Source organism: Periplaneta americana, chromosome 15 (assembly GCF_040183065.1).
Source record: "Periplaneta americana isolate PAMFEO1 chromosome 15, P.americana_PAMFEO1_priV1, whole genome shotgun sequence".
Taxonomy (NCBI): Eukaryota; Metazoa; Arthropoda; class Insecta; order Blattodea; family Blattidae; genus Periplaneta; species Periplaneta americana.
This window is the reverse complement of record NC_091131.1, coordinates 167,874,402-167,898,075: the sequence shown is the minus strand read 5'-3', so window position 1 is coordinate 167,898,075 and position 23,674 is coordinate 167,874,402. Positions and strand designations below refer to the sequence as shown.

Sequence of the window (23,674 nt, the reverse complement as noted above, 5' to 3'; positions counted from 1 at the left end):
ACCTCGCTTCAGCTAGCTTTGCACTTACACTGAGCAACTTAAAAACTTGAAACCACCTCGCTTCAGCTAGCTTCGCACTTACACTGAGCAACATAAAAACTTGAAACCACCTCGCTTCAGCTAGCTTCGCACTTACACTGAGCAACTTAAAAACTTGAAACCACCTCGCTTCAGCTAGCTTTGCACTTACACTGAGCAACTTAAAACCACCTCGCTTCAGCTAGCTTTGCACTTACACTGAGCAACTTAAAAACTTGAAACCACCTCGCTTCAGCTAGCTTTGCACTTACACTGAGCAACTTAAAAACTTGAAACCACCTCGCTTCAGCTAGCTTTGCACTTACACTGAGCAACTTAAAAACTTGAAACCACCTCGCTTCAGCTAGCTTCGCACTTACACTGAGCAACTTAAAAACTTGAAACCACCTCGCTTCAGCTAGCTTCGCACTTACACTGAGCAACTTAAAAACTTGAAACCACCTCGCTTGAGCTAGCTTCGCACTTACACTGAGCAACTTAGAAACTTAAAACCACCTCGTTTCAGCTAGCTTTGCACTTACACTGAGCAACTTAAAAACTTGAAACCACCTCGCTTCAGCTAGCTTTGCACTTACACTGAGCAACTTAAAACCACCTCGCTTCAGCTAGCTTTGCACTTACACTGAGCAACTTAAAAACTTGAAACCACCTCGCTTGAGCTAGCTTCGCACTTACACTGAGCAACTTAAAAACTTGAAACCACCTCGCTTCAGCTAGCTTCGCACTTACACTGAGCAACTTAAAAACTTGAAACCACTTCGCTTCAGCTAGCTTCGCACTTACACTGAGCAACTTAAAAACTTGAAACCACCTCGCTTCAGCTAGCTTTGCACTTACACTGAGCAACTTAAAAACTTGAAACCACCTCGCTTGAGCTAGCTTCGCACTTACACTGAGCAACTTAAAAACTTGAAACCACCTCGCTTCAGCTAGCTTTGCACTTACACTGAGCAACTTAAAAACTTGAAACCACCTCGCTTCAGCTAGCTTCGCACTTACACTGAGCAACTTAAAAACTTGAAACCACTTCGCTTCAGCTAGCTTCGCACTTACACTGAGCAACTTAAAAACTTGAAACCACCTCGCTTCAGCTAGCTTCGCACTTACACTGAGCAACTTAAAACCACCTCGCTTCAGCTGGCTTTGTGCTGTGCTGCTATCAGTCTTTCCTGTCAAGCACTGTAGCACTGCTGTTAGTTGTCGCTGCCAAAAGGAGTAGCTGTTTTTGTATATTTATGATTAAGCAGTGACTTCAAATTTTTAATTTTTACTGATAAGATTTCTGATGCAGGCAATCCAGCAAAGAGTATAATGCAAGACTTGGTTAGTCCACTGCTACGAAGTAATGTTTAGCACGTGTGACCGTGACCATGTGATCATAGGACTGCAGAGGCCTCGGCTGATCGTCAATAGAGAATTGCAGCAAGCACGAAAAAATCTGCGTGAAAAGTATCGCAATGATGCTGCATGAGATCCTCCATACTTTTAAATCGATACCATATCGAGTAATTGTACAGCAATTGAAGGAGGCTACATTCATGGACTAGAGAGCAAAATGTCTTAAATTGATTGGACCCTGAACTGTACTTCATTTTGTGTTGAAGTGTAGTTTAATGTACATGTACATGCCAATTAAAAAACACCTCGTATTGGTCGATAGAAAATTCTTACCTGCTGGAAGAGAAACCACATCATGATGAGAAAATAGATGTATGGTATGCTGTTTCTAATAATCGTATCTAATATTTTTGACAGGATTGTTAACATAGAGGTATATCTGAAAAGTTTTGGAGAATTCTAAGTTTGAGAGCAAGATCTACTTTTGCAACAAGATATACTACAACGTCACACATCTCTCGATTCATTGGCTTGCATTCTCGACACTTTCCCTTTTGCAACAAGATATACTACAACGTCACACATCTCTCGATTCATTGGCTTGCATTCTCGACACTTTCCCTTTTGCAACAAGATATACTACAACGTCACACATCTCTCGATTCATTGGCTTGCATTCTCGACACTTTCCCTAAATACTGTGTCAAGAAAGTTTACAGCCTGCATGTTGCCCAGATTTAATCATGTGCGATTTTTATCTGTTGGGTTTCTTGACAGTTAAAGCTTTTGAGATTAATTCCCATGATTTGAATGAATTAAAGGTGAAGTTCGAACTGGTGTTCAGGCAATTGATGGTACTGTTTCTTTATTATTGGTTTATTTGACTGTTTTGCCTCAAGCTTATCTCAACACAAAAATATATCACGTGACAGGGAGGTTACTTCTAGCATATTTTTATGTAACATTAAACATGTTAAATTCCCGAAATAAAGTAAGTAGAGAAAGGTTTTTGGGTTCATTTCTTTTCCAGATGTAGTTGTGCGCAGCCTGATTAATGATCAGTTGTATTTAAATGGCGGCCATAGCTTCAGTTTTTGACATCTTCATACTAGTTTCATTGCATAACATACACTCGTAGGTGGCAAATGATTTTCGAAATTGAATTAAAGAAACTATTTATTTTAAAGGAAGCAGAATCTTTCGTTTTACAATTCTAAATTGTGTTCTTCTCTTAACCCTTTGCGGATGGATTTAAATGCTGTGGTCACTTTCCACCTAGTCCATTTAAATACCTTCGCAGTCACTTATTTCTAGTACTGCTGTTGCACGGTGATTTATTTTATTTCATAACGTTTATAAAACAAAAGAAACCATGCTGATTGTGATTATACAATAGTGTGCAAATTAATCCGAACATGACATATTTTTACATTTTCTGTCATTGTTGGCTTCACAGCTGCTCATACCGCTTTAATTGACATCTGTAGTATGTGTAATTCCATTGTTGAAGGTCTTCATTATTTTTTTTTTTTTTTATAATATGTGACATTTTGCCTGTCGTTTTGTACTTATAAGCATTTCAGTTGTGTTGAAGACTTGATACTGCAATCCTGTGTACATTCTGTCGTCTTCACAAATGGATACAACTCCACGAAAATGGTCTAAAATTTTAACATTAGCAGAGCATTCTTCTATGACACAGAGGCAAATTGCTGCAGAATGTCACATAGGTTTGGTTACTGTTAATTCGATGATAAAACGATACAGGGAGACTGGATCCATCACACCCCAGAAAAAAGGAAACTGTGGCCGGAAAAGGGAGACTTCACCTGCAGATGATCGTTTAATTGTCGGGAAAAGTAAATTAAATCCTAGACTAACTGCTGTCGACTTAACCCGCGAGTTAATGGCTACCACTGGGGCGAATATTCACGTCACAACAGTGCAGCGTAGGCTTTTGGAAGCTGGACGAAGGGCTCGTAAGCCTATTAAGAAGCAACTGCTAACCCCTGTTATGTGCAAAAAAACGCTTAATGTGGGCAAAATTACATCAACACTGGACAGTGAATGACTGGAAGAATGTACTTTTTTCCGATGAGTCTCATTTCGAGGTCCACGGCCACCGTGTTTCTTACATACGGAAAGGATTCGAAAAAGTAACAGCAGCTCATCTCCAACAAGCACCCAAATACCCCCCTAAAGTAATATTTTGGGGTTGTTTTACACATGAAGGGCCTGGAGCATTAATACCTATCAAGGGAATGATGAATTCTGACAAATATATTCACTTATTGGAAACCAGAATCGTACCCCAGCTGCAAAAATCATTTCCGGATGGCAGAGGTGTGTTCCAACAAGACCTGGCACCATGCCATACGTCTCAAAAAACTACAGAATTCTTCAACAAGAAGAATATTCAGGTACTCCCCTGGCCAGACATCAACCCCATTGAGAACTTGTGGTCAATTTGCAAAAGAAGAATGCAAAAAATGGATTGTTCTACAAAGGAGAAGATGATTTCTGCCCTCATTGGTGTATGGTTTCGCGATGAAGAAATGAAGAATATTTGGGGGAAATTAGTGGAATTCGTGCCAAATCGTCTCAGAGCTGTTATTAGGAACAAGGGAGGCCATATAGATTACTGAGGTATGTCTTAGATCCTTTTTTATTTTTATCCCATTTGAGTGTTTTTGCATAAGTAATTACATTGTTCGGATTAATTTGCACGCTACTGTAGAAGATCAAAAAGAGTTATTATTTCAAATGACTGAACATGAGCTGTCTACGACATTTTTTCACGGACTGTATGCCTGTCAGAAGCGTGGGCAGCTATTAATGGAAGTTCAGTGCAGCGTTAGCCCTCAACGTCAGAGCAGGGCCATTGAGTAAGATATGTATATTTTGACTCGGAGAAGCCAGATAGGTCCAGACATAAGAGATATAAACACGGGCCTTTGAGGAACGTAATTTCCTTATCAATATGGGCTTACATTTCCTTCGCTACCCGTGTTCTGAGTTCACGATTTATTTTTAGCAATGTGGAAGGAAGGAAAAGAATGTAATATAAATAAACCAGTGAAGTAACTTCCTACAGATCACACAATATGATTAGTAGGCGAAAAATATGCCAGTGGCGAACTGTTCTAAGTAAAAAATGTAATATATTTTTACGGGAACTTTATAACTTATAGTACTTTGAGTACGGTACAAGAAATTTATGCAGGATATAGTTGAAACAGATAATGAAGGCTTTGTGTAACTGTAAATGTTGTAGTCACGTTGTAAGATACTGGGCATGTTCAGTCTGTAGTGGATTTCACTTATTTGGTGACTGGATAACGAAGTAATGGTTCAGAGATCATTGTTACAACAGCAGTTAGTTCAATTTTTATGGTATTAGAAAGAGAAAAGCCCCATGAAATATGTGCTGCAACGACTGCCTTCCTCACTGAAAAGTCTACTTTGATAAAATCGGGTTTTAATGCAAGCTTATGGCATGCAGTGTCTGTCCGTGTGAAGTGGCTTCATCTTCTGTTCTGTTTTAGGGAGAACTGGATGACTTGGGCACAGTGAAGGACGAGCTGAGACCGGAAGTAACAGCAGAGGAGAATGAGAGTTTTATGGAAAGGTGAGTGTGGTGTGCAAGCCCTACTTCGTTCTTTCATTGCTTCATTAGAATTATCGTATGAGTCATCTAGTATCAAAGTCAGCTACATCCACATTTTTCAAATTGAGTTAATGCTATATTTGCGATCTCTATAGATCTGTGAAGAGTTTAATTGCAAAATGGGAATCATTGTGTTTAAATTGAAGGTTGAAGTTCCCATTTAGGTGCAGAGTCAGCTACATCCAAGTATGCAGATTTGCTGCGTATTTTATATATATATATATATTATTTTCATGTACCGAAGTACATATGATATTTCCATGCAGATATTCTGCGTCATCATACGATGAAAGAGTAATGGAACGGAGAAAAATTCTCTCCGGCGCCGGGATTTTAACCCAGGTTTTCAGCTCTACGTGCTGATGCTTTATCCACTAAGCCACACCGGATAGAATGTACTTCGGTACATTAAAATAATATATATATATGATATGCGTAAATCACTTCGTGATTTAAGACGGCACTTATTCCATCGGATCCCGGCCAACTAGTCACTCATACCGAGTGCACCTCAGCACATGTGTGGACTTCGGTCTTGCATTCATAGACATCTATGACGTAGTGCAGAGGGGGCCACTACAGGGAACCCAAGAGTTGGAGCTTAATCTGAGACGATTCTAACCGGCGTCGGAGTTGTATCCGGTGTGGCTTAGTGGATAAAGCATCAGCACATAGAGCTGAAAACCCGGGTTCAAATCCCGGTGCTGGAGAGAATTTTTCTCCATTCCATTACTCTTTCATCGTATGCGTATTTTATATCAAATGCTATTAATTTGCTGCTGCCTGCATTGTTGTCCACTTGAACTCTCCGTTGTTAATTAACAAATTAACGATAAATTAATTCGAAGGTTATGAAAAATATTGTGAATGCTTCAATTTAATTTTTGTGTGAGTTTTAATGACGTAAAGTTGTAATTTTTTGTTAAATTTAATTACGGTACTTGAACAAGGAGGAGTCAAACAAGGGGATAGTCTTAGCCCACTTCTGTTATCATATTCATGGATGAAATACATAAGATAATATGTAAACGGAGAACAGTACGAACTAAAGTTGGGAATTGGAGGTAGGAACAATTTACCTCCAAGCGGATGACAGTGTATTAATAGCAGACACACAACAAAGACTACAAAACATAATTGAATGGAATGAAGAACTATTAAGAAAAGGAATGCTGATTAATACTAATAAGAGGAAGACCACGTGGATATCTAAAGAAAATAAACATAATGAAGAATTAAATATTATATGCAGCGATCAGATACTGGGAAGAGTAGAAAGTTGTAAGTATTTAGGTACTGTTATCAGCAGTGGTGGCAGAACAGAACAAGAGATACTAAATAGAATTAAAAATGCAACAACAGCCTACTACCAAATAAGCAACACAGTAGTTGGGGAAAAAGAGATCAATATCGAGACCAAAATGCAGATATGTAACTCAATAATAAAACCAATACTACAATATGGAACAGAAAGTGTACCGCTAACTGACAAATACAAAAGCAAGATAACTGCTATGAAAATGAAGTATCTCCGGAGAGCAATAGGAAAAACTAGAGGGATCGAATAATAAACGAAAAAGTAAGAGAAGAGGTAAAACTAAAGAAATCCGTAATAGAGAATATAGAAGGAAAGCATCTAAAGTGGTTCGGACATGTGTATAGAAAGACAGAGGAAAAGAAAGTTAAACAGATAATGGAGATGTGAGTGGAAGGAAGGATAGGACGAGGTAGACCAGATTTAAGTGGGAAAATACTATAGAGAAAATAGTACAACAACGTGGAAAGACAATGGCTGAAATAAAGAAAATGTGTAAAGATAGAGAGATTTGGAAGAGATGGATGGAGAGAGGTGAACCTGACACCTAACAGTATCAGGGTTCGGATGAAGGAGAAGAAGTATTGAACAAGTTTGTATTATCTACATGTTGTTTCACTTGACATAATTAAACAGTTAACAAAGGATAATAGGCTAGTTTGACATTTTGTGCATAATTATATGCTGTCATTGCAAAAACAGTTAAATCCACAATGGCGGGCTCAAAGCCAGCTACATCTAATTAAAAAATGAGTAAAAATCAGAAAGGAAGCAAATTAAAATTTTCATTATATGTTTGTCTACCTCATAAATTTATGGTGCTGAAGTAACGAAATTATTTATAGAAAAGCCGTTGTTAAAATTAGTTTTTTGTTTCTCCTGTAAAATTTTATAAAATGGATATAACTGACTTTGATAGTAGATGAGTTATATGTAACATCAGTTCCCAATGTGTTACACCATTTTCTGTCACATGCATCTGATTTTGATTGATATCAAGAATTCAACACATTTTGATACTGAAATAACATAATATGTATTAAAACAAGCTATCAGTACTGCTGACACCACGTGCACATTAAAGTGTATGTCTTGTGACCATTCTTTAGTCTCGTGGAACTTTTTTTTTATAATAGTATTGGAGAAACCAATGAGGACAGTGTGTCATCGGAGTGTGCCGGTACAACACGTGAAGAGAACGTGACTGCATGTCAGCAGGCAAAGAATTCTCATTCCTCAGAAATAGTTTTGCGGAATCATAGAAGTGAGAAGCGATTCAAATGTGATACCTGTGGCAAATGTTTCTCGCAGCCAGTGTATCTCAAAAGGCATGTACTGAAGCACTCGGGCGAGAAACCGTTCAAATGCAATGTTTGCGGAAAGTGTTTCTTTGAGGCGGGAAATGTCGAAAGACATGAACGTCAGCATGTCGGCGAGAAGCCTTTTATATGTGAAGGGTGTGGAAAGGGTTTCTCGCTGTCGGGTGACTCAAGAAGACATAAACTTCACCACACAGGCGACAAACCATTCACGTGTGATGTCTGTAAAAAGGGTTTCTCTCGTAAGCAACATTTGAAAATACATGCACTCGCGCATGCAAACGAGAAGGCATTTAAATGCGATTTCTGTGGAAAGTGTTTCTTTGAAGCGGGAAATCTCAAAAGACATTCACGTCAGCATACTGGAGAGAAGCCTTTCCTATGTGATGTGTGTGGAAAAGGTTTCTCGCAGTCAAGTGATGTAAGAAGACACAAACTTCAGCACACCGGCGACAAACCATTCACATGTGATGTCTGTAAAAAGGGTTTCTCGCGAAAGCAGCATTTGAAAACTCATGTACTCACGCATGTAAGCAAGAAGGCTAAATGCGGTTTGTGTGGAATGTGTTTCACGCAGTCAAGTAGCTTAAAAGTGCACGAACTCCTGCATACTGGCAAGCAACCATTCAAATGCGATGTCTGTGGGAAGTGTTTCTTGAAATTGCGACACCTCAACAGGCATGGCCGCCAGCATACTGCCGAGAAAGAATTCGCGTGCAACGCGTGTGGCAAGTGTTTCTTGCACTCGAGCAACCTAAAGAGACATGAACTTCTGCATTCAGGTGAGAAACCATTCAAATGTGATTTGTGCGGAAAGTGCTTCTCTCAGTCAGGAAACCTCAAAAGGCACGAACTGCTGCATATGGCGAGTAAGCGGTAAAACTGTGTCTGCAGAACGTGGAGAGTCTATCAAGATTGTCCCACAATAAGAGATGACATAAAACAGCGAATCCGGGAGACCTGCCAGTCACTTGACCACGCCGAAGTGTTACGAGTCACTGACAGTGTTAGAAGAATACGGGTGTGTGCTGCTCAGAACGGCAGACAGTTTGAACATTTATAAAAATTAATGGAATTGACCAATCTTTCAGTAAGATGTCAACATTAATTAGCTTGTTTACATTTTCGTCTTTTAACATTTCTTAATATTGATGGCATTATGTTTTTATACGTTTTCTCATTGAAAGAGTAGGAATGGTAAAAACGTTTCCTATGAAAGTTGTTTGTTTTGAAGAGCTGTATCAAATGGTACCTTATTTGACCCCGACTCCCATTTGAAATTTTAAAGTGATACGCCACTGATCCTACTTCCTGTTAGAGCTGATTAATGAAATCAAGCTCAAGTGAAAGTTCACATGTTGTTTAGTCATAAGTATTTTTTTTCTCGAAAGTTTTAATGCACTAGATGCCGAAATAAATGACTTACGTGTGATCTGAACCACCCATTGCTTTTCGTACGTTTTCTCATTGAAAGAATAGGAATTAATAACGTTTCCTATGAAAGTTGTTTGTTTTGAAGAGCTCTATCGAATGGTACCGTATTTGACTTAGACTCCCATTTGAAATGTTAAAGTGATACGCCACTGACCCTACTTTCTGTTAGAGCTGATTGATGAAATAAGCTCAAGTGAAAGTACACATGTGGTTTAGTCATAAGTATTTTTTTTTCTCGAAAGTTTTAATGCACTGGATGCCGAAATAAATGACTTACGTGTGATCTGAACCACCCATTACTTTTCGTACGTTTTCTCATTGAAAGAATAGGAATTAATAAAAACGTTTCCTATGAAAGTTGTTTGTTTTGAAGAGCTCTATCAAATGGTACCCTATTTGACCCGGACTGCCATTTGAAATTTTAAAGTGATACGCCACTGATCTTACTTCCTGTTAGAGCTGATTAATGAAATCAAGCTCAAGTGAAAGTTCACATGTTGTTTAGTCATAAGTATTTTTTTCTCGAAAGTTTTATTGCACTAGATGCCGAATTAAATGACTTACGTGTGATCTGAACCACCCATTGCTTTTCGTACGTTTTCTCATTGAAAGAATAGGAATTAATAAAAACGTTTCCTATGAAAGTTGTTTGTTTTGAAGAGCTCTATCAAATGGTACCCTATTTGACCTAGACTCCCATTTGAAATGTTAAAGTGATACGCCACTGACCCTACTTCCTGTTAGAGCTGATTGATGAAATTAAGCTCAAGTGAAAGTTCACATGTGTTTAGTAATAAATATTTTTTTCTCGAAAATTTTAATGCATTAGTTTCCGAAATAAATTACTGTTACGACGGTCTGAATCACCCTGTACTATACATTAGTGAGATCGAAACTCGAATATACAGCTGTAGTTCAGAACTCTATTACAAGTACAGATTCCGCAAAACTGGAAAATATTCAAAGGAAATTTATATCCTTATGTTCGTACAGATTTCTGCCTAATAACTCCGAATATAAATAAAATGCTAGCAGTTTAAATGTCGAAGCTTGTATGTTAGACGTTATGATTCTGATTACTTATTTTTATGTAAGGTCCCTCTTTAAAGGTGACATTAATTGCCAATCTTTCTTAAACAGTGTCAGCCTTCGTATTCCTATGAAGGACATGAGACATCACAAACTCTTCTATATTAGAAATTCTAAATCTTCCTCGCCGGCCTCCAGATGTATTAAACATGCTAACTTACATGTAGGCGATTTCGATCCGTTCAATGTATAGAAGTATTAGAACATGGCAATGCCTTTGCTAATATTACTTGCATAATCTTTCTACAGAAATGGACTACTTTTATAAGAATCAACTCCTTTCCATAAAATATAATAGTATAATTGTTGTAAATTAATCATTATAATCTATATTCTTCATTTTGTTGTTATCTCAATTATTTAATTTGTACCATAGTTGTTCATTTTATTGCATTATTTGTATCACTGTGCTGGACTTTTATTGCCAATGACTGTTGTCCAGCACATAAATATCAATAAAGAAATTATTATTATTATTTATTCCCTATACAAATTTATTTCCTAATAATTATACTGTGTTTCATGTAGCCAGAACCTATGAGGACACCAATAACAAAAAAGAGTTGGGGTGTCCTAACAGTGATTAACAACCAGTTACCTTTTACATATCTGTGATGTGATTTAGAAATTATTAACGAATGTGTTCGGATAGAAATTAAAATGGCTGATGATATTAATTTGTTAATTGGATATCATTATTTCTCACCTGATTTAGGACATAATCACTTAAAATCTTACCTTCATTTTCTTGAAAAAAATCTTGATATTCATAATTTTAGAATAGTAATTATTGGCGATTTCAATGCTCCTGGTATAGATTGGTCAACTGGTTTTAATCTTACTGATACTCATTACCACTCTAAAATTAAGTCATGTGATTTATAGTTCTCGTCTTGCTTTCTGGGATTAAACCAAATTAATTTTACTGTTACTAGTAAAAATCTACATAATATGGTGTTTACTAATACCATTAATACTACAGTAAAACTAACCAATCATTCTCTAGTTTTGGACTGGTCGAGGTGGGTTCCTCCAAGTTGGTGACCGGGGGGGTGCAATGGTGGCTCTCGTGCTTTTCTTTTCGGCCATTTTTCGTCTTATCACGAACCACCCCTTTTCGTTCTCTCGTCTTTTACATCACTCAATTTCTCTCCGCCAGCCATCATTCCATGCGGAACGCCCACCACATCATCACAGCCATTTCCACCTCTCCATCCCCGCTGTTGGTTATGCCACGTCAGCCACCATGACGGGATATGTTAAGAATGCCTGATGAGGCTTCATTCTTCTTCCCATTCTAGCTGTTATATCTATTCTCAGGTTAAGGTCCTTAGGTTTATAACTCCCGTCTCACCAGCAGGGATCTTTCCTATCTCTGTGGTCCTGTCCCACGGTTTCGAGCCCGACTTCCGAATTGTGTGGCCCGACAGGGCGCCCAGCAATGAAGCAATAGTGGACCCTTCATACTGCCCCTATATGCAAGTCTAGGTGCGGAGCCCGGACCAGTAGTCATGTACACTCACGTAGAGCCCCAATGGGGACCCGGGGCGATATAGACGCCCCAGTGACCGACTCTGCTCGCCAGGACGAATATGTCGCCCCGACATGTTACCGCTGACGAAAGGGTTACGCGATGTAACCAACTACAAGTCCCCTGAAGCTTTACGGTCTCGGATTATTCGGCTTATGATGGTCTGGCGAGCTTTCTATGAGCCGGGTTGTGGAAGCTGGATAGTCCTGGGATTGTTCAGTGTAACCACGGGCAGTTATTCCTGTGGTAGGGGCATAAAATTGCGCATCGCCTCTGGTGTAGGACTTTCCGTTAAATGTTTAATGCCCAGTTTGAAGGGTAACTTGCGTGAAGCGGGTTGCTGGTATCGGGCTCTGGGGGGTGGGGTCCTCATGGCCGGCACAGACCGAGATGAATTTTTAGGTGTCTTTCTTACGCCCCCCCCCCCCCCCCCCGGTGGCAGACTGACGCCGAGTTCCGTAGGGATGGCCAGTTTCAAAATGGCCTCTTCGCGCTCCTCTTCTCCTACAGAAAAACAGCAACCAAAGAAGATGAAAATAGTAGAAGACAGTACAACTGAAGGTAATAAGACGAACACTGCAATGAAATTGGACCCTGAGAAGTTAAGAATTAAAGTGCCGCATCCAAAATTTATTAGTATCACGTTGGATGGGACCGAAAAAACATGAAAAACATCAGTCCATTTTACGTGAGACGCGCGCTCGACGGACTCGTTGGCAAGGTCAGAAATGCAACTCAATTCCGCAATGGCAATCTCCTTGTTGAGACTGCATCTGCAAAACAGAGCGAGGCGCTGTTGAGAGCGAAGTTGCTGCAGTCATACCCCATCAGAGTTGAGTGACACTTCTCGCTGAACACCACGCGAGGAGTTGTGCATACGGATTCTCTAGATGGTATGTGCGATGAAGAGATCCAACTAGAACTGGCGTAACAGTCCATGTCCAAGGCTTACCATTTACTGCGTAAGCGGGACGGATGGACGGACTGAACCCCTGAGCACAGTCTTTCTGACCTTTGAAACGTCTCTCTTGCCAGAATACATCTTTGTGGGTACGAGCGTGTCCCTGTGCTTGCGTATGTGCCGAACCCAATGCAGTGCTTTATGTGCCAATGGTTCGTTGCACTAACAACGTCATATGTGCAAAGGGTGGCGGTGCTGACCATGGGGATTCCCCATGTGCCGGCGCCGAGCACGTGTGAATTGTTCTAGGGACCAAATTCTAAAAATTGTCCGAAGTATATGATAGAGAAGGATATTCAGGAGCTTCGAGTCCAAGAAAATATTACTTTTTTCGAGGCACGTAATCGTATTTTCGGCCAACAAAAAAAGGCGACAGGATAGTCCTATTCCTCAGTATTGCAGAAGGCAACAGAGGGAATTGATGCATCCACGCAGACGCCACCTCTCGCAAGTATGCCTGGGAAGCGAATTGAGACCGCGACCCAGACATACGTTGACTCTGCGACACAGACTGCTGAGTCAGACGACTCGTGTGGGCTGGATATCAGGCCTTAAGTACCTAGAAAGATCGCTGCCGTGACAGCAGAGAAAGATTCTAGGCCTGGTAGAACACTGCAATGTCGCGCTCCTAGTTCGGGTGGGGGATCGAGATCATGCTCTCGATCAAGATCACGATCAGGAGTGCGACGATCTGCAAGTGAGTCGCCATAGTCGAAGACTAAGCAGTCGCAGACAAAGGCATGAATCCATAGAAAAGATAAAAAGAGAAGATCCCCTGTAAAGCCACCATCATGATTTAGCTCCTCATGATGACTGATATTGTACAGTGGAATGTGAACGGTGTACGCAGCAGATATACAGAACTACAACAATTGATCTATCACGAGAACCCAACCCTGCTATTTTATGTCTTCAGGAGACACACCTCCGACCTGAACATTCCCTGAATATTCCAGGGTACAATATTTACCGGTACGATCATCTTGCCGGTATTCGGGCCAATGGAGGTTGTGCCATCCTACTCCGTCAAAGTATCTTTCCTCCATCATCGATATTAACACTCCTCATCAATGTATAGCGGCTACAATAAATTTACCTAGCGTCCAGTTTTCTATAGTTTGTGTCTATATGCCCCCTGATATACCTTACACAGTTAATGACGTGGAACTCATTCTGTCGCAGGCACCAGCTCCATATTTGTTAGTGGGGGATTTTAATGCATCTCACCACTCTTGGGGCTCTAATTCTGATGATGACAGAGGAAATAAAATAGCAGAGCTATGTACCCGTCTTAATCTGATTACCCTAAATTCCGGGGAAGCAACACATTTATCCTCGGCTTATGATACTTTCTCCATGATAGACATCTCCATTTGTAGCCCAGTTTTGTCCATGCATTTCGAGTGGTCAGTTATTCATGACCTTCATGGTAGTGACCACTACCCATCCGAGTCTGCTTTACGTCCTGCGGAATCTCGCTCTTCAAACTGGATTATTAAAGAGGCGGACTGGGTCGATTTTCGGAGTCCATATCATTCGACGATACCGAACATGAAAGTGTGGACTGCGTAGTAGAACATTTCTCAAATGTCGTTATAAAGTCAGCGGAATTATCTATCCCCAGTCGTCCTGCAGGCCAAAACGCTTCTCTGTCCCCTAGTGGACGGACGCCTGTCGAGATGGTATCTGTGACCGCAGACGTGCTTTACGTCAATTCGAGCGCCATCCAACCCAAGAAAATTTTGTCCAGTTTAAACATCTTTGAGCCAAAGCTCGTCGCACTGTGTGCGAAGCTAAGAAGACGTCCTGGACAAACTACGTCAATTCTTTTAAAAACAACTGCCCAGCTAACATCGTATGGGACAAAGTTCGTCGAATAATGGGGAAACATAGTTCTGTAATTCCGGACCTTGTGAACAATGGCGTGACGACCACCAGTCCCATAGAAATTGCTGAAATATTCGCTAGCTCATTTGCACAGATAAGCAGCTCAACCAATTATGACCCGGAATTTCTAAAACTCAAGGATACTGCGGAAATCTAACCCTGAACTTTATATCTGATAACACTGAAGACTACAATGTACCGTTCACATCCGTGAAGCTGGAGGTGGCACTAGACACATCCCCTGGCCCTGATAACATCCATAACCGGATGCTTCGCCATCTTCTGCCAGCTGGAAAATCCTTTCTTCTGGCAATGTACAACAAGATAGATCTGGACAGAGGGGGTAGTTCCATCTCCTTGGCGTTCCACCTTTGTAATCCCAGTCCAGAAACCAGGAAAGGATCCTTCTTTACCTGGTAGCTATAGGCCAATCTGTCTGACCAGCTGTGTATGTAACGTTATGGAGAAAATGATAAGCAAACGCCTGATGTGGGTACTCGAATCGGAAAACCGATTATCTAATATCCAATGTGGTTTTCGCAAGCACAGATCCGCTGCAGACCATCTTGTTCGGCTGGAGACCGCCATTAGAGATGCTTTCCTCAAGAAGGAACATCTTGTGGCGGTCTTCTTTGATATAGAAAAGGCTTACGATACCACATAGCCTTATGGAATTCTGCAAACTCTGCATGATTGGGGACTTCGTGGTAGTCTACCAACCTTGATTGGTAAGTTCTTGGTAGAGTTGTATTTCCACACTTTCTAACGAACATCTCCAAGAAAATGGCGTTCCGCAGGGGTCTGTATTAAGCGTTCTTCTTTTCTGCATTGCGATCAATGGAATTGCCCACTGTGTGGGTGACTGAGTATCTTCTCTGTTGTACGTTGATGACTTCAGTTTATATTACAGCTCCTGATATCTTCCATCCATTGGTCCACATTTGCAACCACTGCTGTGAATTGTTCTCAGTATCTTGTTTTGGATAACTTGCATCTTGTTCATAACGGATTTGCTAGCATATGCCAAAGCTGGTGCTGCGTATGTTATCATACTTCGAATTAAAGCCTTGTAGACATGCAATTTGGTTTTATATTTTAATGCTGGGGTTTTAAATAGTGGATATAGTTGAAGAAATCTTCCCATGGCCTTTGCTTTTATTTGAGTGACGTGTTGTTCCAGATTAATGTTTTATCCATAGTTTTTTTTATTTTAGTTGGTTATTTAACCACGCTGTATGAACTACTAGGTTATTTAGCGTCGATGAGATTGGTGATAGCGAGATGATATTTGGCGAAATGAGGCCGAGAATTCGCCTTAGATTACCTTGCATTCACATTACCACTGGGGAGAACCTCGGAAAAAACCCAACCAGGTAATCAGCCCAAGTGAGGATCGAACCCACGCCCAAACGCAACTTCAGACTGGCAGGCGAGCGCCTTAACCGACTGAGCCACGCCGGTGGCTTTGTCCATAGTTATTCCCAGATATCTGATTTTTGGATGTATGTGATGAATAATTTGAGTCAGGTCCTGGGTTGTGCTCGTCGCTTTTCAAAAATAATTGCGGACCTTTTAAGAGGATTTATTTTAGTTTTCCATCAGTAGGTCCATGTTTCATATCTGTTTAAGAAGTTTTGTAATCTAATGATTGCAAATAGTATGTTTTCTGCGGTTGATAGAAATGTGGTGTCCTCAACATATTGAAACGTGTGAATATATGGTTGTGTAGGGATACCAGCGGAGTAGAAGTTATAAAGTATAGGTAATAGTTTTGATTCTTATGGCAGACCTGCGTATATGTTATACTTTATTGATGGAGCACTTCGATGTAGAACTTGAAATTTCCTGTTGGAAAGATATGACTTAATAAGGCATACTATTTTTGGGTTTGTTCCAGCTTGGATCTATTTACAGTAAAGACCTGTATGCCATAGAGTGTCATAAGCTTCGTTAACATCAAGTAACATCATCACAGCATACTGTTTGTTGTTGAAAGCTGTGGTGATTGTTTCAGTTAAACGGAGAAGTTGCTTTGTTGTACTTCGTCCTGACATAAATGCAAATTGTTCATCGGGTATATGTCTCTGTAGCTGTGGATACAGTCTGTCATATATCACTCCTTCATAGATTTTGCCAAGTGTGCTGAGCAAACTGATCGCTCTTCTGTTTTATGGTAGTTTTGGATTTTTCGCGGGTTTGGGAATTGAAATGATATTTGCAGTCGTCCATATTTGCGGAAACGTTTTAAGTTCTAATGCACTATTGTATATTTTGGTGAAGCGAGTCAGAGCATTTCTCGGCAGATTTCTCAGGCATTGGTAATTTATTTTATTGGGTCCGGGTGCTCTTCTATGTAGTGCTTTCTTGATAAGTCTATTAATTTCGGAAGGTGTGTTGTGCACAATTAACCCGTTTGGAAGAACTGTCTTGTTGTTTGTCGGATATGAGCGTGTTGTTGTGTGTAGTTTGGATCATCTTGATATGTTTGGAACTATTGAAAATAAGTAGATGCAATTATTTCAGCTTTTTCTGTTGGTAAATAAACCAGTCCATTTGGTCCAAGTATGGCATGACTATCGGAATTCCTGTTATGAATTAGGCGTTTATTAGTTATGTTCCAGATTTTGTTGTCTTTTTCAGCAATGGGGACATCTCGTTTAAAGATTGCAATACGTAGGTCTAATAATTTATTGGGAATATAGTTCTTCGGGAAATTAAATTGTGCAATGCCACATCTTCGGTGGAATTTATTTTTTAAACGTTTGGCTTTCCGTTTTCGTCTTAATAGTTCAGGGAATTCTGCAGCTAGATTACGACTGCAAAGCTATCTGTACCTGTCTGATGGTATTAGTAAAGATTTTACATGCCGTTCCTAGTTCTTCCTTGGTGTTGATTTCTATGTTGCGTGGAACAAATGTTTCACGGATATTTCTGTATTTTCTCCAGTTGACAGTGGTTGGTGGTCTCACATTATATGGCAGTTCAGGTGGTTTCAAGTCAACTATTGTTAGCATCGGATTGTGATCAGAGTTTAATTCATTTATGGTGATTATATAATTTATAGGTGCATTGATTTATGAAGGATTACATCTAAGACATCTGGTTGGCAGTTGATTGTAGAATTGTAACGACTATTTCTATGATAATATCTATATATAAAACAATAGATGGCATAATATATACCGTATGTAGTACTAAATCATTGACAGGTTTGGTTGAAATTGACTCCTGACTTCAAGACATACTGCAAACGGGACCTATAGCCGAAATCGACTGACTTGTAGTTTTTTTTCAATCAAGTTCCAAGTTTTGCATATTTGTATTTGTGTTGCATTTAATTATAGTTATTACTTTTATGTATGTTATGTAATTAATTATTAATTTCTAAATATGACTTGTCCCATATCATGTATATGATCAGTGGGTGCAATAAATGATGATGATGATGATGATGATAAATTAGTACTACTTAGTAGCAGACATTAGTTCGACTATGGAAGCCAATGCCAGTAAAATAGTTCAACGCGAGGAAAATATACAACAGACTTTAACATGTATAGATATTACGCCTATATTGTCACTAGAAAATGTAAAAAAATGTAGAGAATGTAATAGGCTACTGTTATTACCAGACATAATTTCAAGTATGGAAACTAGTGGTAGTAGTAAAGTGCAATGCGAGAAAATATACGACAGACTTTAACATGGATACATATTATATCGTCACTAGAAAGTGTAGAAAAAATGTGGTGTACAGTGCTGGCGGGAAGTAACTAGGTATTATTAATTGGCTGTGGAATTTTTAACATTGATGCAACCATAATGAAAATTGTGAGTACATATAAATCATTAAATAGAGTTTGAAATTTTGCGCGTCCGTAGTATAGATTGTGGCCGTGAGGGGCAGTTTGCGCAACAATAGCAAAGATGGTCGATCACATGTTTGTTCGCGAATGAACTGCATGCTATGAAGTGTGGAATTCCGTTGTTTTCGTTCAGAGATGGTGCCATACAGAGAAAGGAAGGAATGCCACAATCCGTCCAGAGACAATAAAGAATTGGAAGCACGGATTCCGGGTATTATCACCAATGCCCCACGTAACTTCTTCCAGAAGACTGTGGATTCCACTACCGGCCGCTTGAGGAAATTCGTGAAAGCCACAGGTGCATACATTTAATTTTAATAGGTCACATCAACGGACGTATATACGTCATCCAAACATCGTAAAATGAAGAGTACATTTAATTTCGATGTTTGCATACGTATTCCCATTTAACAAGGTACACATGAAATAAATTTCAATAATTTAGCTTTATAAATACAGAATTTATACATATTTTTCAATACCTAGTATACATGTACCAAGTCCCTCTTCACTTGTCACATCTGAATCATGGTTTGTTGATACTTGAAAGAAAATATAGACTTACAGGGTGCCTGGTAATGAAAACAGAGACAGTCAGTCTGTATTTTGTTTAGTTCGGGTGTAAGGTTTTGTTAGTAGTGTGAACTGTTTTGTGTGAAATGAAATGAAGAAGCAAAGGTGTAGTTGTAAAAACTTTCCGAACCAATGGTATGGCATGAACAAAAGAATCACGAAGATGACTGTTATTTCTGCTTAACCAATGTTACTAGATTTTCTTAAAAAAATAAGAGACTCATTCAGTTTCCTAATCTCCCATCAGCTATAAGACCAGTACCTCATGGAGAAAATTTACCTGTTCCCGTTCCACCTTCTACATGGCAAGAAGAATCGGAATCTGACATAACATCATCTGATGATGTGCAGCCCTCTACATCAAGGGATGACATCTACATTCCAGATGAAGAGAGAGAAGAAAAGCCACATTTAAAACATAGGTGGAACTCAACGATCTGGTACGTGGTTTGTACTTAACTAAACAGCTGACTGAGCTTCTACCGTAGAATCTCGTCTTCAGGAATGGAAGGTGCTAATGGAAGGTACTAATGTTTCAGTATGTATAAACATAAATAAGGATCTATTACCATTTTTCATAGTTACAGATTCTGGAGTTTGTACATGCAGCGATGTAAATGGACTGATTAAAACTAGGTATTACACATAATGCTGAAGAGTGGCGCTTATTTATAGATGCTTCTAAAATTAATCTGAAAGCCGTTTTGTTATACAATGGCAATAAACTTTCCTATATATCTGTAGCATACAATGCAGCAATGAAAAGAACATACGAAAACATGTGTCGTATTCTTGAAGTCATTAAAATATGAAAACCATTGTTGGCATATTTGCGGGATCTTAAAGTCTTCTACATGGAATGCAGAGTGAATTCACTAAATATGCTTTTTTCTGTGCCTTTGGGACAGCCGAGATACTCAACATCACTATATAATCAAGGAATGGCCAAGAAGAGAAGATTTCACTCCTGGGAAACATAATGTAAAATTTAAACCTTTAGTTGACCCACAAAAAATATATCTCCATCCTTTACACATTAAATTAGGGCTCATGAAGAACTTTACGAAAGGTATGGACACAACAGGCAAAGGTTTCAAATATCTACGAAGAATATTCCCTGGCTTGTGTGCTACAAAATTAAAATAAGGAATATTCGTTGGACCTGAGGTTAAAAAAATGATGCATGATCGATTTTTTTTTATAAAAATTAGTTCCAAACAAAGTCAATTAAAATTGTTGTGAATGAGTTCCTCGGCAACAAGAAGGAAGAAAATAATGACAACTAGTTCAGAGTCTCTTCCAAATTATACGAATTTTAGATACAAAATTCACTTCCTGCATTCTAATTTAGATTTTTTCCTAAAACCTTGGGTGCAGTGAGTGACGAACAAGGGGAATGCTTTCACAAAGACATTTCACATATGGAACAGCGTTATAAAGGGAGATGGGATTCAGCTGTAATGAGTGATTACTGCTCGTTCATACAAAGAGAGAATACTAAAACACACACACAAAAGTGTTTTAAAGCGACGCCTCCTTCCACTACGTAAATGTAAATAGCTATTTACATCATTATAACATGAAGGATACTTTATTAATAGTACTAACACCACTATAATAGTGAAAGACTATGTTTATGCATTCTGCATTAGATATTAAAAATGTGGAACTGCTTAGTTAGTATCGAACTTTTCAAAAGTGTAATAAGGGTAATAACTAAAAATCTGAGGGTGCTGCTGAAAAATGAGTTCCATTTTTGGATTCAACATGGCAAATATGTGGATAGCAACAATGTTTCATTTCGGCACAATTTTCAAAGTTAAAATTTGTTGACTAGTGTTGTTATTATGTGCCTGCAGGCTGCACTTCGCCACTGCATTTCTGCTGGCACTGGTATAGTAAAACGAGAAAATCCCCTTACACTGGCTTGGTCATGTGACATGTACAATAAATATATATTTCGCATAGGTACGTCGTTTCTCGTGGTTAAGGTGGTGGTGGAATAAAGCGAGACGTACACTGTAACAGGCTTTTTCACGGAGAGGAAGACTGTTACTACACCTATTATTATTAATGTTCCACAAATTCAAATCAGAAAAAAAAATAGCCCAAAAATAGCCCCGAAAATTTTTGAGTAGCCCAAAAAGTCGCAAGTAGCCCAATGGTAAAATTCAATTGCCAATTAAAATTTTAATTAGCCCAATTGGCTACCTGTAGCCTAATCTGGCAACCCTGAGGTTAATACCCTATCAGACAGTTCACGGCCCTCTTGAGGATAGTGGATAGTTGCCAGATGGTTCAAGCGTGATGTCATGCATAGGGGAAGACTCGTTTTGAGCAAGCTTGCCTATAACTCGCATTACGGGAAGTGGTCTATCTCAGAGCAAAGTGAAAATGGTAACATCTTGTGCAGCTTTGAATTGTGTTCAGAGATTCGAAAAAGGGAGCAGGATATCATTTCATAGGTGAATATGAACATGATTAAGTAATATCATTATCTACATCAAAAGTAATAGCTAAAGAAAATTACGTGAATTATTCCTATGTTACGTGGAGCATTGCTCTATACTTGTTTTTTTTTTTTTTTTTTTTTTTTTTTTTTTTTTTTTTTTTTTTTTTAAGATGGGACATGACAGTTAAGCGGCCGAGCTTGGAACTACAGCGCTATGTTCCCAATATGGACTACCACGCTGTCAGCTGATGAAAGCTAGCAATTGACGTTAAGATGACTTATTTTTTAGTAGGTTATTTTACGACACTTTATCAACATCTTACGTTATTTAGCGTCTGAATGAGATGAAGGTGATTATGACTGATGTTAAAACATTCATTGACAATTGACACGAAGGTAATAAAACAACACAAAAATTGACAGAGAATCAAAGACGAACCGTACAAATGCTAACATTGTGTACACAATAAATGTTGCCAAGCACTCGCCACGTGGGAACTGTAAGTTTGGCAACTCAACCGTTGTTACCATAGCAACAGGCCTACCACGCTATGTGACATTCAGTTGTTTTGTCCGATCGGAACGCTCCTGTGATGTCCTATCTTTCAAAAGAACAAGTATACATTCCAATCACACACGTTTTTGTAATTCAAGTTTGAATGCCGTTCATTGTTAAAAATATAGACATGAATCCGTGAAACTAAAAATATGAGGCCACCTGTAATTGAGTTAAAAACGGTATGAATTTGATTAAGTCTAAAAATGTGCCCTTCCTTTCAAGGGAAACCAAAAGCATAAACTAACCTAACCTAACCTGTCACTGCTTCGATCTTACGAAAACTCGCCTTTTCACTGTGACTCTGTAGGGAAACGCACGGTAATGAGATGCATGTGTTTTCCCTCCCTGCTGCCTACCCCTTCCACTTTGCTCGAGCGACCATGCTTGCCCATGCCTCTCCACTGCCACCACTTTCACAGCAACTTTCGACCTTATTTTCGGTGTGAAATTGGCATCGGCACTAATTTTTTTCGTAGGCTATATGAATTAGATATGTATGACTATTAAAAGCCAAAAATGTAAATATATTTGTACCTTAATATGGTAACGCTATAGTAAAGAATTACCTAAGCACACCATGATGACCAAACAACAATGCAATAATAATGAACACAACAATGATAATAATAATAATAATTTAAATTTAAAATACTGATTATTTTGGCCATTAGACATAGAGTTTTAGGCTTCGTCAGAATCCCTTGAAAAACATATTACACATTTGAAAAACACTAATACAGGGCCGGGCATGAGAGTGGCTCCATATAGTCATTGTTAGCAGAACGCTCACGCAGTGGCGGACTCACATTACAGCTGCCTTCCCTGCATCAATATAACAAGAGCCACGGTTGTTCTAGTCATTCAGTCTGTCAGTACATAATAGTTTATAAGGATATTACATCAATCCATTGTACAGTACAGACTTTATAACACTCTTATTAATTTAATGGAATAAAGTTCGCTCTATGCACACACACAAATCATTAGGCTTATTTACATAACCCATAAGCACATACTGCAATCTCCTCACCACGGTTCTCCGAAAAGGCGTATGGCTTCCAATTCCCCTATTTGCTGTGGACAGAGTTCATCTGCCAATATAATTAAACATTGCTTGATGAATTCACCTTCGTTTAATGTTTTCAATTCCTTTGTAATTTCGTGGCAAATTTTGTAGCTAATTCTCATAGCCGATTCACTGAGTGCATTATTGTAATAATATAATATAATATAATATATGATGACATGATATGATATATGATATATCATGAACTGTAATATACTATACTATGATATAACGTAATACTTGTATAATTTAAAATTACTTATTACTAAATGTATAATAACTTATAATGCAATATGAATATCAAATAGATACTCTAATATAATGTACCTGAGAAACATTTTCTTTAAGTTGTTGTATTAATTTATGACGTTCATTACCAACATATTTGTCATATTCAGTAGCATGTTGTAAAGAATAATGTCGTTGGATATTTAACTTCTTAATCAGTTGGAGTGTTTTATGCCAAATTAAACACTTTGCTAATCCACTGCTCTCTACCAAAAAGAACACCTCCTTCCATGATACATTAAAAGCATTGGGAGTAGCGGGACGCTTTAGTGTATGAGCGGAAGCTCCAT

At 38.9% G+C, this 23,674-nt stretch overlaps 1 protein-coding gene across 12 annotated transcripts in view; it reads left to right on the top strand.

Moving 5' to 3' along the window:
* Positions 1-23,674, top strand: part of LOC138715519 (zinc finger protein 726-like) — a 110,122-nt gene that overhangs the window by 25,657 nt on the left and 60,791 nt on the right. For 9 of the 12 annotated variants that reach the window (XM_069848543.1, XM_069848538.1, XM_069848537.1 and 6 more), the window contains one exon: positions 4,923-5,005. In XM_069848543.1, coding sequence (XP_069704644.1) covers positions 4,923-5,005 — 83 coding nt within the window. Of the gene's footprint in view, positions 1-4,922; positions 5,006-7,495; positions 10,638-21,305; positions 21,485-23,674 lie in introns of those variants that run through there. The other 3 variants (XM_069848544.1, XM_069848542.1, XM_069848541.1) reach the window with 3 other exon arrangements.